This window comes from Ranitomeya imitator, chromosome 1, assembly GCF_032444005.1.
Source record: "Ranitomeya imitator isolate aRanImi1 chromosome 1, aRanImi1.pri, whole genome shotgun sequence".
Lineage (NCBI taxonomy): Eukaryota > Metazoa > Chordata > Amphibia > Anura > Dendrobatidae > Ranitomeya > Ranitomeya imitator.
The window spans coordinates 55,885,927-55,901,855 of NC_091282.1; the positions used below are offsets into that span (position 1 = coordinate 55,885,927).

The 15,929-nt window shown below is 40.3% G+C and overlaps 1 protein-coding gene across 1 annotated transcript in view; it reads right to left on the bottom strand.

The window, feature by feature from the left end:
- Positions 1–15,929, bottom strand: part of LOXHD1 (lipoxygenase homology PLAT domains 1) — a 269,874-nt gene that overhangs the window by 206,898 nt on the left and 47,047 nt on the right. The window contains exon 8 of the mRNA XM_069746857.1: positions 2,697–2,811. Within this exon, the coding sequence (XP_069602958.1) occupies positions 2,697–2,811 (115 nt within the window). The remainder of the gene's footprint in view (positions 1–2,696; positions 2,812–15,929) is intronic.

Below are 15,929 nucleotides of genomic sequence, written 5' to 3' on the forward strand. Positions count from 1 at the left end.
ACTTTTGTTTTTAATTAAGTATGTGACTGTGTATCTTGAGTAATCGTCTATAAAAGTCAACATGTATCTATTGCCTCCTGATGTAGTCACTTTCATGGGTCCACATACGTCAGTATGCACCAAATTAAGTGGTCTTTCGCTTTTCATCTCACTTTCTTTTGGAATAGATATCCTTGTGGCTTTGGATTTTATACAACAATCACATCTTATGGTAATTGAGCAATCTGATATCTTTAAATCTTTTGTCAATTCTTTTCTCTGTAGTTCCCTTATACTGTCAGGGTGTCTATGTCCTAGACGTCTATGCCACATGTGAATACAGTTTTTGTGATCATGTGTACATACCTTCATCTGTTCCTTTGGTGTGTCAAAATGATATAATTGTTCATCTGCCTTGACTTTGGTTATCACCTTGTTTCCTGCAATAATTGCACACTCATTGTCTTTGAATTTCACTGTAAGTCCTTTTGCTGTTAAACGTTTCACAGATAATAATCCGCCTTCCAATTTTGGAACATACAACACATCTTGTACAAGTATCTTTGAATCTTGCCCGAACTTTTTTGAACAATTTAGCATACCTTGTCCGATACCTTCTGCGGTTATTTTGCTTCCATCTGCGAGATAAATGGCTTCTTTCTTATCTAAATCAAGATCAGTAAAGAAATGCTTGTCACTTGTCATATGACTCGTTGCTCCTGAATCAATAAACCAACCAAGTGATGATTTCTTGTCTGTTACTTTAAATGTGCCATTCCAATTATTCTCACATGAATCGGAAATTGTGTTTTTTACTTTCTCTGTATGCTTTTTATGTTGTAATTTTTGTTGTTCTGCTTTCCATATGGTACAGTCTTTCTTTAAATGACCTTTTTTCTTACATCTGAAGCATTCTCTTGTCTCTTTATTATAGGGTTTTTGGAATTCTGTAGCTTTAAGAGCGTTTTCACTGTCCTTTTCAGTAGAAGAATCATTTCTTTGTTCTTTTCTTCTCTGATATTCATCTATTAGTCTTGTTTTCACAAAATCTAATGTAATGTCAGTTTCTGGTCTCGTCTCAAGGACATTTATCAAGGCTGTATACGAATCTGGTAAACTGCACAACAATATAGCTGCTACATGACTTTCTTTAACATCTTCACCAATAGATCTTAGCTGTGATATCACTTCCATCATTGAGAATATGTGCTTCTGCATATCGTCATTTGCACTCAATCTCATACTGTACAGCTTTCTTAATAAAAATAACTTGTGATTCAAGCTAGGTCTTTCATACAGTTTTCTTAATGCTTCCCACATTCCCTTAGCTGTTCATTTCTTATATGTATTAATTGAGCATCATCCACTAATAAGCTAATGGTGGCTCTCGCTTGTATATCATTCTTATCCCATGTCTGATTATCTTGATCTGGTCTTGCTGTAACAATTACTTCCCATAGATCTTCCTTAGATAACAACATCTCTACTTTGAATTTCCATAACTGATAATTTTCACTATTCAGTTTAGCTACTGTAAATTTCAGTTCTGTGTTACTCATCATCTTTATATAGTCTTACTTGTTTAGAGAGTTGTACTGAAGATATTCTCCTGTATGTCCTGTGAATTCTCTGCAATTATATTCAGCTCCTGGGATGCTGAATTCCTCTGTCACTCTGTATCTGGATTTAGTTCCTTCTGTTTACAGAGCTTATCTGTGTGCTCCATTATCTGGGCTATAAACCAGGATCCTTCTGCCTGAGCTTGTAGTGCAGACCTGTAGTGTCTGGGGTGCCTGGGTTGCCTGGAGTTATCTGGGGTGCCTGGGGTTATCTGGGGTGCCTGGGATGTCTGGGGTTATCGGGGGTGCCTGGGCCCATAACCTGTTGCAGAGTGCGTCTTCTTGCAGTCACCGCTGTACTTAGGAAAGCTTCAATCAGCAAGATATCTTGAGTAAACAGTATTTACTTCATACTGGATAAACATGAGATACAATTCAGTGTCACACAGTCCGTGCACTGAAGACAACACATTCATGAAGAAAAGCAAAACCGAAAGTAAGAAAACAACCAACCACTGAGAGCTTCCCTCCCCACATTACAGCAAGTATATAACTTTACACACTATCGCCATCTGCTGTCTGGTTAGTATAAAGTCCTCCTTTCACTTATAATAAGTCCCAATCTGTTGCATATGCCAACACTGTTATCATATATCCTGTGGTTAGGTGATACATATTATTTATGGGATAAACTGCCTTACGAGACTCTTTCTTCAAGGACATATTTTAATTTTATATTTCAATTGAATAATGTATAATGATTTATTTCCTAAAGGCAGTCCTCATAAATTACCCCTTCCCCATTCTAATTTCTTCATGATATCATGTGGCTGCCATGCAGACCAAAATACATTATTTGGACATCAACCGTCCCAACATGACCCTTTCCACACCCTGTTACGCCACCTACCTACCCTAGAAAATCCACCTACTGGTAAGATAGAGTAATAGCATTCCACTGATCACTTTTACTGTTTGCCCTTAGGTGTCAGTATTTACATGTATGGACCTTTCCAAATTAAAAATGAAAAAATAAATAAATAAAAAAAAACCACTAAAAATATAAATGAAAAATAAAATCACTTTCCGATGACTTTGTTGCTATTCCCTGTTTAATTAATTCTCAAACTTGACACCATAGTTCTCATTATGCCATACTTGCTGGTGAGATGGATCTTTGGAGTAATCCCGAACTCTCCAAACAGGGTGACAAAGACATTGGCGTCCGTTCCTGCCCCCCGTACATCTCCGGTGATTGTGACCACTTCATAAACTACAAAAAAAAAAGACACAATAAACATCAGAAGAATTAGTCACGACGGATGTGATTCATACCTGGGAGATTCATCAATATTGCTGTAAAATCCACCATTTTATGAAATGCTGAAAATCAATATAATACTTGGGGCATTGACATTTTCGGGAATCTTATGCTGCCTCGTGATTGATGTATTTTAAGCAGTTGTCCACCTTTGACATTTTTTTACCTAAATAAGTGGTTTAATTACATATTTAGCTGTTTTAGTTTGTATCTCTTTTATCTGTCTTCTTCTGAGCTCCTCTCAGCTGTTTTTTTTTTTTTACCACAGACTAGATTAAAGTTGAATGTGAAGAAGCTTGTAAAAGTCAAATGCTGCACAATTTGCAATCAGACCCAATGGCAAAAATGATTTTTTTTGCCCCAAATGCATGGATTTAACGGTAGCTTGTCATTATATTTATGCTGCCCAGCATGAATCAAAGCCTAGCTGGCTTTTTTCCCCACCCTGATCCCTTTGACTGACAGATCTCTCCCCATCTACACACAAAGGAGGGACCTGTCAATCAACTGGAGCAGGGAGGGGAAAAGCCAATCGGGGACCGCATCGGACTAGTGAGCTTTATCCCTGAAAATACCGTATATCTGGCTCTAATTCCTACCGCCCATGGTTAGACTTTCCCTTTCATTAAATAAAAATGTCCCCAATGCAAAGTTAGACAACCCTTTTAATTTTTACAATCTGGATTTGGAAAAAAAGGAACAATACATGTACACAGAAAGATACGATTTCCATTATCCAAGCATACATCCCCCAAAGCTGTTTTTATTTTAACCTTTCAGGGGACACACAGCATAAAAATACATAAAATAAATATATATGCACAAGATCAATTTCCAAAATTTTTACAAGACTGAGTGTTATAGAACCTTTTTAAACCCATAACATAACAGTAAGTTTAATAATATAAATTTCATTACAAAATCTTCAGTATTACTCAAATTAGTTGATGCAAAAGTGAGAAAACCACATAACAAAAAATACTACATCTAGTATTTTGTATCACATCCATGGACAGCACCATGTCTTCTAGGTATGGAATGATCAATCTGGCGACATATTACAACATCTATGTTTTCCAAACAGACACCACCATGTTTTACTGTAGGCATACATTTTTCTAAATTCATCTTTCTAAATGCATGGCACCTACAGTGACACATGGTGATGGCAGTGTCTTTATGTGGGGTTACATGAGGGCTGCTGGTGTTGGGGAGCTACATTTCATAGATGGTATCATGAATTCACAGATGTACTGTGAAAGAGAAGATGCTACAATGACTTTGTGTCCTTGGACGACATTCACATTTCCAACATGAAAATGATCCAAAAAACAAATCAACAGGGTGAAAGTGACCCAGTGGCCAAGTGTCTCCTGATCTGAACCCAACCGAACACCTATGGGGAATTCTGAAGAGACAAGTTGAGTATCAATCTCCATCCAGCATCCAGGCTCTAAAAAAAGCTCGTTCTTGAAAAATGGAAAATGATCGATGTTGTAATATGTCACCAACTTGTTCATTCCAGGCCTGAAAGACTTGGTGCCGTACCTAAAAATAATGGAGGTCATACAAAATACTTAATGTAGCAGTGTTTAATGTGGGGTGTACTCATTTTTGCATCAACTAATTTGAGTAAAATTGAAGATTTTGTAATGCATGTTATTATATTATTAACCTCACTTTCATTTTTATTGGTTCCATTTTTTTTCCCACCTTTTCACCTTTTATTCCAATTTTTTAAGTGGAGAGGTCAAAATAAGCCAAAGAAAAATATCAAAGAGTAGCTAAACCTTTGATACAATTTTTTATAATTGTTTTTCTCAATTGCAAGCAAATTGGGGGGTCCAGGTCGTGATCTAAAATCCCATGCTTTCTATTGAATCCGTACTTCGCTCTGTGTGTGCACTCAGCCAGGGATTGTGACTTCTTTTCTCCTGAAATGCCCAGATCACTGGGGGGGTTTTGAGCCATTGGTGGGGGTCTTAGGACATAGACTTGCTACCAACCCCTCTGCAATTAAAGAGGATCTGTTGGTTTTTTTTTTTTAATTTGCCATATGGTCAATGAGATATTGGCTTTTGTCTTTAGCGCACCCATTATGCTAATTGTTATGGTCTTTGCCAAGGAGGTATGGCTCACAGAATTCTCTAGGGGCTGCTTTGTATTTTTACCCTGTGAGCAATGCCCCTTCATTAAAGACACCAAATACTAAATATAAAGACCACGTTCTCTGGACCCGTAAGGTGGATGTTGATAAAAAAAAGTTTGATAAAACAAGACCAAAAACTGGCCACTTTTGTCCTGGTGACAGGCCCTTTTTAAGAGGAAGAAAAAAAAATTAAAAAAATAGTATCAAAGGTTTAACAACTTTTTTTAATTAACTAATTCTTTGACTTTGTTTAATCTCTTTCCCCCGCGTGAAATAAATAATGTTATACAGTTTTCTAGTTTAGATTTTAACAAATGTGGTGACACCAAATATGTTGATTTTTTATGATTTATAAAATGGAAAAGAGGAGTGATATAAAGTTTTGGTGTATTTTTTTGTTATACTTTGCAAAAAAAATAAACATTTTTTTACATTTTTGTTTGCTATAGCAGGTACATTACACTGCAGTCCTTCTGTAGTGCAGTGCGGTATAAAAGTAGTGACTATAATGAAGGCAGACAAGGATAGTTCATTAGGTCCCCCAGCTGACAACCAATTGGCACTCCATCATCGAGCCAGGAATAATGGGGTAAAAGAGAGGACTCCTCCGTGTAATTGTAAGGGTGTGGTACTGTGTTGCAGCATTTCTACCCATGAAGACACCAACTGCATCATGTGTATTGTTTAATGTGTACTCTGTCATGTGTCTTTGTATATATCATGATTAGATGATTAGAGATGGGCGAAGCCGAACAGTAAAATTCGGTGTCTGTACCAAACATGTCCTGTTCAGGCACGGACACCGAACACGGACTTCACCAGGAAGTCAGTGTTACTGTTCAGGTTCAGCCCCCCTTCCCCCAAGAACCGTGTTTTTGTAGCGCTGTCATGTGTAAGACAGCACGGCAAACACCACTTTTGATCGGCAGTAAAATCATCACTGTCGGTCAGAGGTATAAAGTTTACCTCCAATCATTGGTGTCGGCTGACAGGACTACTGCTCCCATCAGCCGACACCTGCTGCGGCTAGTAACAGTGAGAGCAGGAGCGGCTGATGGGAGCATTCATCAGCCGGCACCTGCGCAGTAAATAAATAATTTTAAAAAAATTGGTGAGAGTGCCAATGTAATTTTTTTATAACCAGTCAGGCAAAACTGACAGCTGGGAGTTGCAACCCTCAGCTGTCAGCTTCAGCAAGGCTGGTTATCAAGAATAGTGAGAGTCCCACTCAAATTGTTTTAATTATTTAAACAAATAATTAAAAAAAAACGGCGTGGGCTTCCCCCCCAATTTTTGACATCCAGCCTTGCTGAAGCAGACAACTGGGGCTAATATTTTCAGGCTGGTAAGGGGCCATGGATATTGGACCCTGAGTCTACAAACAGTGTGCCTTACAAAAGAAGGACAGTAGGGACAAAACAGTGTGCCTCACTAGGCATGAAGCAACCTACAGGGAAGGACAGTAGGGACAAACCGCTGTGCCTCACTACCTCTGGAGTAACCAACAGCTATTCCTTTTATACAACCCTTACCGAGTTACCGTTCAGTAACGGCGGTCTCCATTATTGAAATGTGGATCTTATGGTCCCGGCCAGCCCACAGCACTGGCTACAGATGGCCTGCACAGGAATAAGCCACGCACAGCACGAGTACAAACTCCAAGCCTGAACCCTCAGTTTCATGTAGAATGTCAGGATCTAAAAGGAGATGAGTGCCTCACCTGCGGCTGCCGCCCCGCGCAGCGCTACATGAACCACCTCTATATCAGATCACTGCTGTAACAGACAGATGGGGGCTATTTAATACTGAACCCAATCACACTGTAAATATATTAACTTATTATGGAGCTCCAGGTTTCCATTTCATCAGCGACGGGCACAGTCCGGAAGAAAATGGCTGCTCCATACTCCCCGCAGTCAGTGTCCCCAGCGCTCCGCTCCATGCTTCCCGCAGTCACTGTCTCCGGCGCTCCGGTCCATACTCCCCGCAGTGTCCCCGGCGCTCCGCTCCATACTCCCTGCAGTCAGTGTCCCCGGCGCCCGCTCCATACTCCCCTCCGGTCACCGCTAACACAGGGTTAATGCTGGCGGTAACGGACCGCGTTATGCCGCAGGTAACGCACTCCGTTACCGCCGCTATTAACCCTGTGTGTCCCCAATCTTTTACTATTGATGCTGCCTATGCGGCATCAATAGTAAAAAAAGTAATGTTAAAAATAGTAAAAAAACAAAAAACCTGCTATACTCACCCTCCGTTGTCCACTCGCGCCTGCCGCCATCTTCCTTTCCCAGCGATGCTTTGCGAAATTACCCAGAAGACCGAAAGTAATTTCGCAATGCATCCTGGGAGCGGAAGATGGCGGCAGCCGCGCGCCCATCGACACAGCGCCGTTGGATCCCAGGAGGCGGAGAGACCGGACGCTGAGGAGCAGCGACAAGAATGGTGAGTATGTTAAACTATAAGGGGCCCTCGGATCGTTAGGTTAGTATATGTTTATTTTTTAACCTGTGACATACGTGGCTGGGCAATATACTACGTGACTGGGCAATATACTACGTGGCTCTGTGCTGTATACTACGTGTCTGGGCAATATACTACGTGGCTGGGCAATATACTACGTCGCTGTGCAATATACTACGTGGCTCTGTGCTGTATACTACGTGGGCTGTGCAATATACTACGTCACTGGGCAATATAGTATGTGGCTGGACAATATACGTGGCTGGGCAATATATTACGTGGCTGGGCTATATACTACGTCACTGGGCAATATACTATGTCGCTGGGCAATATACTATGTGGCTGGGCAATATATTACGTGGGCTGGGCAATATACTACGTGGGCTGGGCAATATATTACGTGGGCTGGGCAATATACTACGTCGCTGGCCAATATACTACGTGGCTGGGCAATATATTATGTGGGCTGGGCAATATACTACGTCGCTGGGCAATATACTATGTTGCTGGGCAATATACTACATCGCTGGGCAATATACTACGTGGCTGGGCAATATACTACGTCACTGGGCAATATAGTACGTGGCTGGACAATATACGTGGCTGGGCAATATATTACGTGGCTGGGCTATATACTACGTCACTGGGCAATATACTATGTCGCTGGGCAATATACTATGTGGCTGGGCAATATATTACGTGGGCTGTGCAATATACTACATCACTGGGCAATATAGTACGTGGCTGGACAATATACGTGGCTGGGCAATATATTACGTGGCTGGGCTATATACTACGTCACTGGGCAATATACTACGTTGCTGGGCAATATACTACGTGGCTGGGCAATATATTACGTGGGCTGGGCAATATACTACATGGGCTGGGCAATATACTACGTGGCTGGGCAGTATACTATGTCGCTGGCCCATATACTACGTGACTGGGCAATATACTACGTGGCTGGGCAATATACTATGTGGCTGGGCAATATACTACGTGGCTGGGCAATATACTACGTCGCTGGGCAATATACTATGTGGCTGGGCAATATACTACGTGGCTGGGCAATATACTATGTCGCTGGGCAATATGCTACGTGGCTGGGCAATATACTACGTGGCTGGGCAATATACTACGTCGCTGGGCAATATACTACGTGGCTGGGCAATATACTACGTGGCTGGGCAATATATTACGTGGGCTGGGCAATATACTACATGGGCTGGGCAATATACTACGTGGCTGGGCAGTATACTATGTCGCTGGCCCATATACTACGTGACTGGGCAATATACTACGTGGCTGGGCAATATACTATGTGGCTGGGCAATATACTACGTGGCTGGGCAATATACTACGTCGCTGGGCAATATACTATGTGGCTGGGCAATATACTACGTGGCTGGGCAATATACTATGTCGCTGGGCAATATGCTACGTGGCTGGGCAATATACTACGTGGCTGGGCAATATACTACGTCGCTGGGCAATATACTACGTGGCTGGGCAATATACTACGTGGCTGGGCAATATATTACGTGGGCTGGGCAATATGCTACGTGGCTGGGCAATATACTACGTTACTGGGCAATATGTTACATGGACTGGGCAATATACTACGTCGCTGGGCAATATACTACGTCGCTGGGCAATATACTACGTCGCTGGGCAATATACTACGTCGCTGGGCAATATATTACGTGGACTGGGCAATATACTACATAGCTGGGCAATATACTACGTGACTGGGCAATATACTACATCGCTGGGCAATATACTATGTCGCTGGGCAATATACTACGTGGCTGGGCAATATATTACGTGGCTGGGCAATATATTACGTGGGCTGGGCAATATACTACGTGGCTGGGCAATATACTACGTGGCTGGGCAATATATTACGTTACTGGGCAATATGTTACATGGGCTGGGCAGTATACTACGTCGCTGGGCAATATACTACGTCGCTGGGCAATATATTACGTGGGCTGGGCTGTATACTACGTGGCTGGGCAATATACTAAGTTGCTGGGCAATATACTACGTTACTGGGCAATATGTTACATGGGCTGGGCAGTATACTACGTCGCTGGGCAATATACTACGTCGCTGGGCAATATACTACGTCGCTGGGCAATATATTACGTGGACTGGGCAATATACTACATAGCTGGGCAATCTACTACGTGACTGGGCAATATACTACATCGCTGGGCAATATACTATGTCGCTGGGCAATATATTACGTGGGCATGCATATTCTTGAATACCCGATGCGTTAGAATTGGGCCACCATCTAGTAAAAAATAATTATCTAAAGCAGACAAGAAACCAATATCAACATTAGGAAAGGGTTCTCTGCAGTTAGAGAAGTCGAGCTGTGAAATGCCCGAGCACAAAAGGTAGTAATGGCAGACACTATAACAGCTCTTATAGAAGAGCTGGATCATTTTCTCACAACAAATGGCACTGTGGGTTATAAATAATCTAGTGATTGTTAGGGGGGGTAGAAGAAGACACCGAGTCAAGACAACTTAACTTATATAGTAATGTTTATGAACACTATTCTCTCACTCGACCCTGAACTAGGAAGTGTTTGTCTTTTTTTTTTTCAGATCTAACCTCTCCCTATATGTGGGCTAATCCCAAATTGTTAATCATATCTAACCCAAACTGCTGTAACTATATCCCTGTGCCTTACAAGGTTTCCCCAATGGGCAGACCTCCCCAATCCCCGAGGATGGCCTTGAGGTAGAAAGGTAGAATCTCCAGGAAAACCCGAGACACAAACCAGTCATGAGGATAAAATGAACATTTATAAAAAAATAAATAAATAATAACATTACAACGTTCATATACATTACTATAAAAGTAAGACTCGGCGTCTTCTTCCACTCCCCTTACATGGTAGAGAATGAATGACCGGGGAACAAAGGTTGAACTTGATGAATCTAGGTCTTTTTTCAACCTTTGTAACTATGGAACTATGTAAATCCTGCTGACAGGGTTCTTTGGGGGCATGTCCTTCGCTGCTCTGCATTAATACCCTGTGAGCCACATCCTATTAGTAAAGACCATAAAAATTTGCATATTCGGAATCATTAATATAAGGTCCTACCTATCTAGAACTACATGGCGGATTTACAATAAGAAAATACAGATTACTCAGGGGAGCAGCAGGAATAAAATAAGAGCCAAAACTAGCCACTTTTGAATAAAATAGGTAGCGAGTGCAGCTTCTGTAACCAGCAGCAATCAGAGCGAAGCCGCCTATGGTTTCACCTGCCCCGACAGTGGTCAGTAGGGTAAATCCAAAATCACATGGTAGTCCTTTAAAAAGTTGACCGACGTGTAATAAAAAGGAGAGTTGGGTCCTCCAAAGAGGACGTCATACAGAATAATTCTTCGTCACTTTATAGAGGGGTGGATCTTTTATTAGGGACTAGGTCCCCAATAACATGTCCATATGCCCTGATATTACATGGAAACAAAGCAGAGTAGAGCAGGGGTAAAAAACCAATAGTAATAGTCCCATTGGGGTCTACGGGACAGTGTACTCAACTTGCCATATTTAAATGCCACATTCAGGGCATCCCTAAGAGATGGGTTATCCACCACCCAGCGGCTCGAGGTGCACACGTCATGAAGCTCCAGCTTTCCCAAAGACAGGAATTAAATAATGGTAAAACAGGTGAATCCGGGCAAAGAGATAAGGGCAGAGATCATAGCAGTGCCCTCTGTGCCCACAAGGACTGGTCATCACCGCATCGGTAGTGCCTGGGGTCCTACATATTGTTTTCGTTGACTATGAAGATTTTTTTATTTTTATTTCTGTTGATAGTGAAATCGGAGTTTTTCTTGGCGCTGCCTCAATACGAGAGATTAGCGTGCGCCAGGTAAGGTGTTGGTGCCAGCTATACACGGGGCAGGGCACGGAACAATCACACCAGCAGCAAGGTATCCTCTGCAAGAAGAGATAAGCCTGTGTCCTCTACACAGGCAGGGACATATGGGGGAATCACCACCGGCTTCCTCCATTATCGGACCTCCGCCACCCAATCTCCACCATGCAAAGAACGACATGCCAGATTCAGAGGGGCAAAATCCGCGGCGGCCACGGCGGGGGACGTTTAACTGGTGCAGAACTTTCCCCACTTGTTCCAGTTTGATCACTTGGCACGCGGTAGGGACTGTGCCAATCATAACGAGAATGGTCTAGGTACCGTAATACTAAGGGTTAACATCCCCAATAATATTCCAGCACTGTATGTCACTAATTAATTGCACATGGTATTATTATTTTGGTATTGCAAGGCACTTTTATCTAGATACGGTCATACAATATTGTTTGACCACCATATGGCGGTATTAATGGTACATTTCGTGTGTTATTATTTTTATGCCAAAGGGTACTGATGTTTAGCTACCATACTACACCTCTTATTTGGCCACTGTATGGCACTAATAATTGTGCAATTAATTTTTGTGTTACAGGGCACTGTTATTAGATACGGTATTACACTATTATTAAGGCACTTAATGCACCATTAATGGTACAATTCATTGTGTTATTTTCATGTTACAGGGCATTGTGAATTAGATTACAGTATTATTTGGACACTGGATAGCAATATAAATGGTACAGTAACGGTACTGTTCATTATGTATTACAGGGCACTGTTATTTGGATACGGTATTAGACTATTATCTAGGAGCTTAATGCACCATTAATGGTACAATTCATTGTGTTGTTATTTTGATATTACAGAGTAATTTTTAGATCCAATATTGCACTATTATTAGGACACTACATGGCACTATTAGTGGTACAGTTCATTATGCTATTAGTTTGGTATTGCAGGGTACTGTTATTTAGATACTGTATTACAGTATTATTTAGACACTGTGTGGCACAATTAGTGGTACATTAATAGTACAGTTCATTTTATCATTTTGTATGACAAGGTATGGATATTTAGAGATGATATTGCTCTATTATTTAGACACTGTATGGCACTATTAATGGTACAGTTCATTGTGTTATTAGTTTGGTATTGCATGGCACTGTTATTTAGATACTGTATTACAGTGTTATTTGGACACTGTATGGCACAATTAGTGGTACAGTAATCGTACAGTTCATTTTGTTATTACAGGGTATGGATATTTAGATATGATATTGCACAATTATTTGGGCACTGTATGGCATTATTAATGATACTGTTCATTCTGTTATTATTTTTTATTACAGGGCACAGTAATTTAGATATGATATTGCGCTATAATTTTGGGCACTGTATGCACTATTAATGTTGCAGTTGATTATGTTATCATTTTGGAAATAAAACGTACTCCTATTAAGATATGATATTGCATTATTATTTAATGCACTGTATGGAACTATTAATGGTTAATTAATTGTGTTGTTATTTTTGGTATTACAGTGCACTGCTATTATACTGTATTAATGCATATCTGGGCACTGTATGGCACCATTAATGATGCAGTTCATTATGTTATGATTTTGGTATTACAGGGCACTCTTAGGCTACGTTCACATTTGCGTTGTTGTGTGTTGCGTCGGCGACGCAACGCACAACGCATGCAAAACGCATGCAAAAACGCATTGTTTTGTGACACATGCGTCCATTTTTGGCCGATTTTGGACGCAAAAAAAATGCAACTTGCTGCGTCCTCTGCGCCCTGACGCTTGCGCCAAAAAAGACGCATGCATCACAAAACGCAAGACAACGCATGTCCATGCGCCCCCATGTTAAATATAGGGGCGCATGACGCATGCGTCGCCGCGGTTGCGCCCGACGCACCGCAAATGTGAACGTAGCTTTATTTAGATATGATATTGCACTTTCATTTGGGCAAAGTATGTCACCATTATTAATGTAATACCGTATCTACATAACCGAGCACTGTAATACCAAAATAATAGCACAATAAATTGTACCATTATTTGTGGACTCTTCAAGTATCTGGACATTTAACATATTACATGTACATTACATTTACGTTCACCTTATGCTTTTCTACCATGATTGGAGTACAGTATAACACTGTGCACTAAATGCACTAATACAGATGTGACCTATATTTCACAGAGGCTCAATAACTTACAGGCTATAATTTTACCACCCAGGAAAGTTATAAGCAGGACGATAACAGAAAGCCCAACTTTGAAAAGCATAAAAACAATAAATATTGTCTACGATGGATATATATGGGAAGAATATTATATTATAGGGCGTTATTATTAGGACACACCACACCACTATTATTTGGATACTTTATGGCACTATTAATTGTATATTTTGCAGTGTTATTATTTAGGTGATGCAGAATACTATTATTAGCATATAGTATCATACTATTATTTGGGTACTATATGGCACTTTTAATTTAACATTTTCAGGGGTTATTATTTAGCTGTTTAAGGGCATTATTATTAGTATACAGTATAATACGATTATTTGGGCAGTATTTGACACCATTAATTGTACACTTTAAGATGTTATTATTTGGGCACTCTATGTCGGTATTTAGGTATATAATGGTAATTTTGTTTCTACATGTCACTAAGTCCTTGTTTTAGAGCTATTGTTGGAATATTGCATGACAGTATTATAATAACACATGCAGCCCTATATTATTTATGGCCTACATACAACTTCCACAGCTCATGGTTCCGTTACAATGTATCAGTGTACGTTACCACAATTATCCTTGAGACCAGCATAGGCGAGAAACTTTTAGTTTCTATGAATGCCCTTTTACTAACTTATCAAAATATTGGGGTCCATGGGGGGGAATCCAGCGGACTGTTGCTGGTCATGGTCATAGTAGCAGCCTTTGTAGATATAGGTCGACTTTAGGTTCATGGCTCTTTTATGGAGATAGTGAACAGAAAACCAATATAACAATGGGGGAATCTATTTTATTATATTATTATTATTATTATTATTATTATTATTATTATTATTATTATTATTATTATTATTAATAATAATAATAATAATAATAATACATTAGACTGTCTTATCAAGGCACTTATACAAGAAGTTTTCAGGATACAATGATCTCGTGAACTTCATAAAGTACCTCCTAGCTATAATATGACTCCCTATAAAAGCAATAAGGTCCTCTAATTTTACAGAAACCCATAGTTCTCAGCCACAAACACCACTCTCGGCTAAAAGCAATAATGGGTGAGAGAAGGTGTAAGGGTCAGTGCTATAGCACTGCTGGTGATATATATTATAGGAGTATTAAATTCCATGCCTTGCCCTCACCTGCCTGTAGAAATTTGTAGGAGTTTATCATAAATATGATCATCCAAAGACTTAATAACAGTCTATGGTGCTACTTATGCTACTAGAAGAGGACTTACTGATCAAAAACCTTCCGGTGAAGTATTCACACATTTATCACTAACCTTTCTTTTTGTTGTAGTCATCCTCATCTTCATTGGAAGACTCCGAGTGGTAATTTTGAAGTTCCTGTTCATACAACTCAAGGTAACTCAATTTTTTTGGCTTCTTGGACTTATCACCCTTCTCTTTCTTCTTGTCCGACCCTTTGCTAGACTTCTTGGACTTTTTCTTGTTTAAGCTACTGTCTTCGTCATCTTCATCAGACATCTCTTCCTCGTCTTCATCCTTTTTCTTTTTCTTCTTCTTTTTCCCGTCACTATCTTTTCCAGACTTGGACTTCTTCTTCTTCTTATCTACAACGTCCTCGTCTTCATCATCAAGCTCCTCTTCTTCTTCTTCTTCTTCCTCCTCGTCCCGCTTTTTTTTACGCTTCTCCTTCATGTCATTATTATTTTTTTCCTTAATTGTTTTTAAGTCATGTTCTATAAAGTCATCTTCATCTTCTTCTATAAATTCTTCTTCCTCTTCATAATTCGGACCTTCTTCTTCTTCTTCTTTTGGCTTAGATACCTTGACTTGGTCTTTACCCTTCTTCGTTGACTTGCACTTGTTTTTTTTAACTTCTTTTGCTGTCTTTTCTTCTTCAAATCGGCTCTGTCTTAGCGGTACTTCTCCTTTCTGCTTACTGTGACTAACTGTAGTACTCGATGACTTCTTTTTCTTCTTGCTCTTCAAGTTAGCTGACCTCTCCTCCAAGTCCCCGTCTTCATCAACCTCTTGTATTTCATCTTGGCTCCGTGTTTTATTCTTTTTCGGAGCCATCACTTATTTATGGAAATGTACCCTTTTTTTCAGCCTTGACTTTCACCCCCTTTGGCTGAATCAAGTAACGATATAGTTAGTGATATGACAACTGGCCAATCGAATCCAGGCCCCTTAATTAAAAAGACCTAAGAGGGGCACATGGTTAAACTCTGATCTTGTCTCTACTGCTACGAGAGAAAGATCTACCTGTCCCTGATACTGTGTCCTGCCGGGAGTAACCTCATGAAAAATTACTTACTGCTTCATATGTC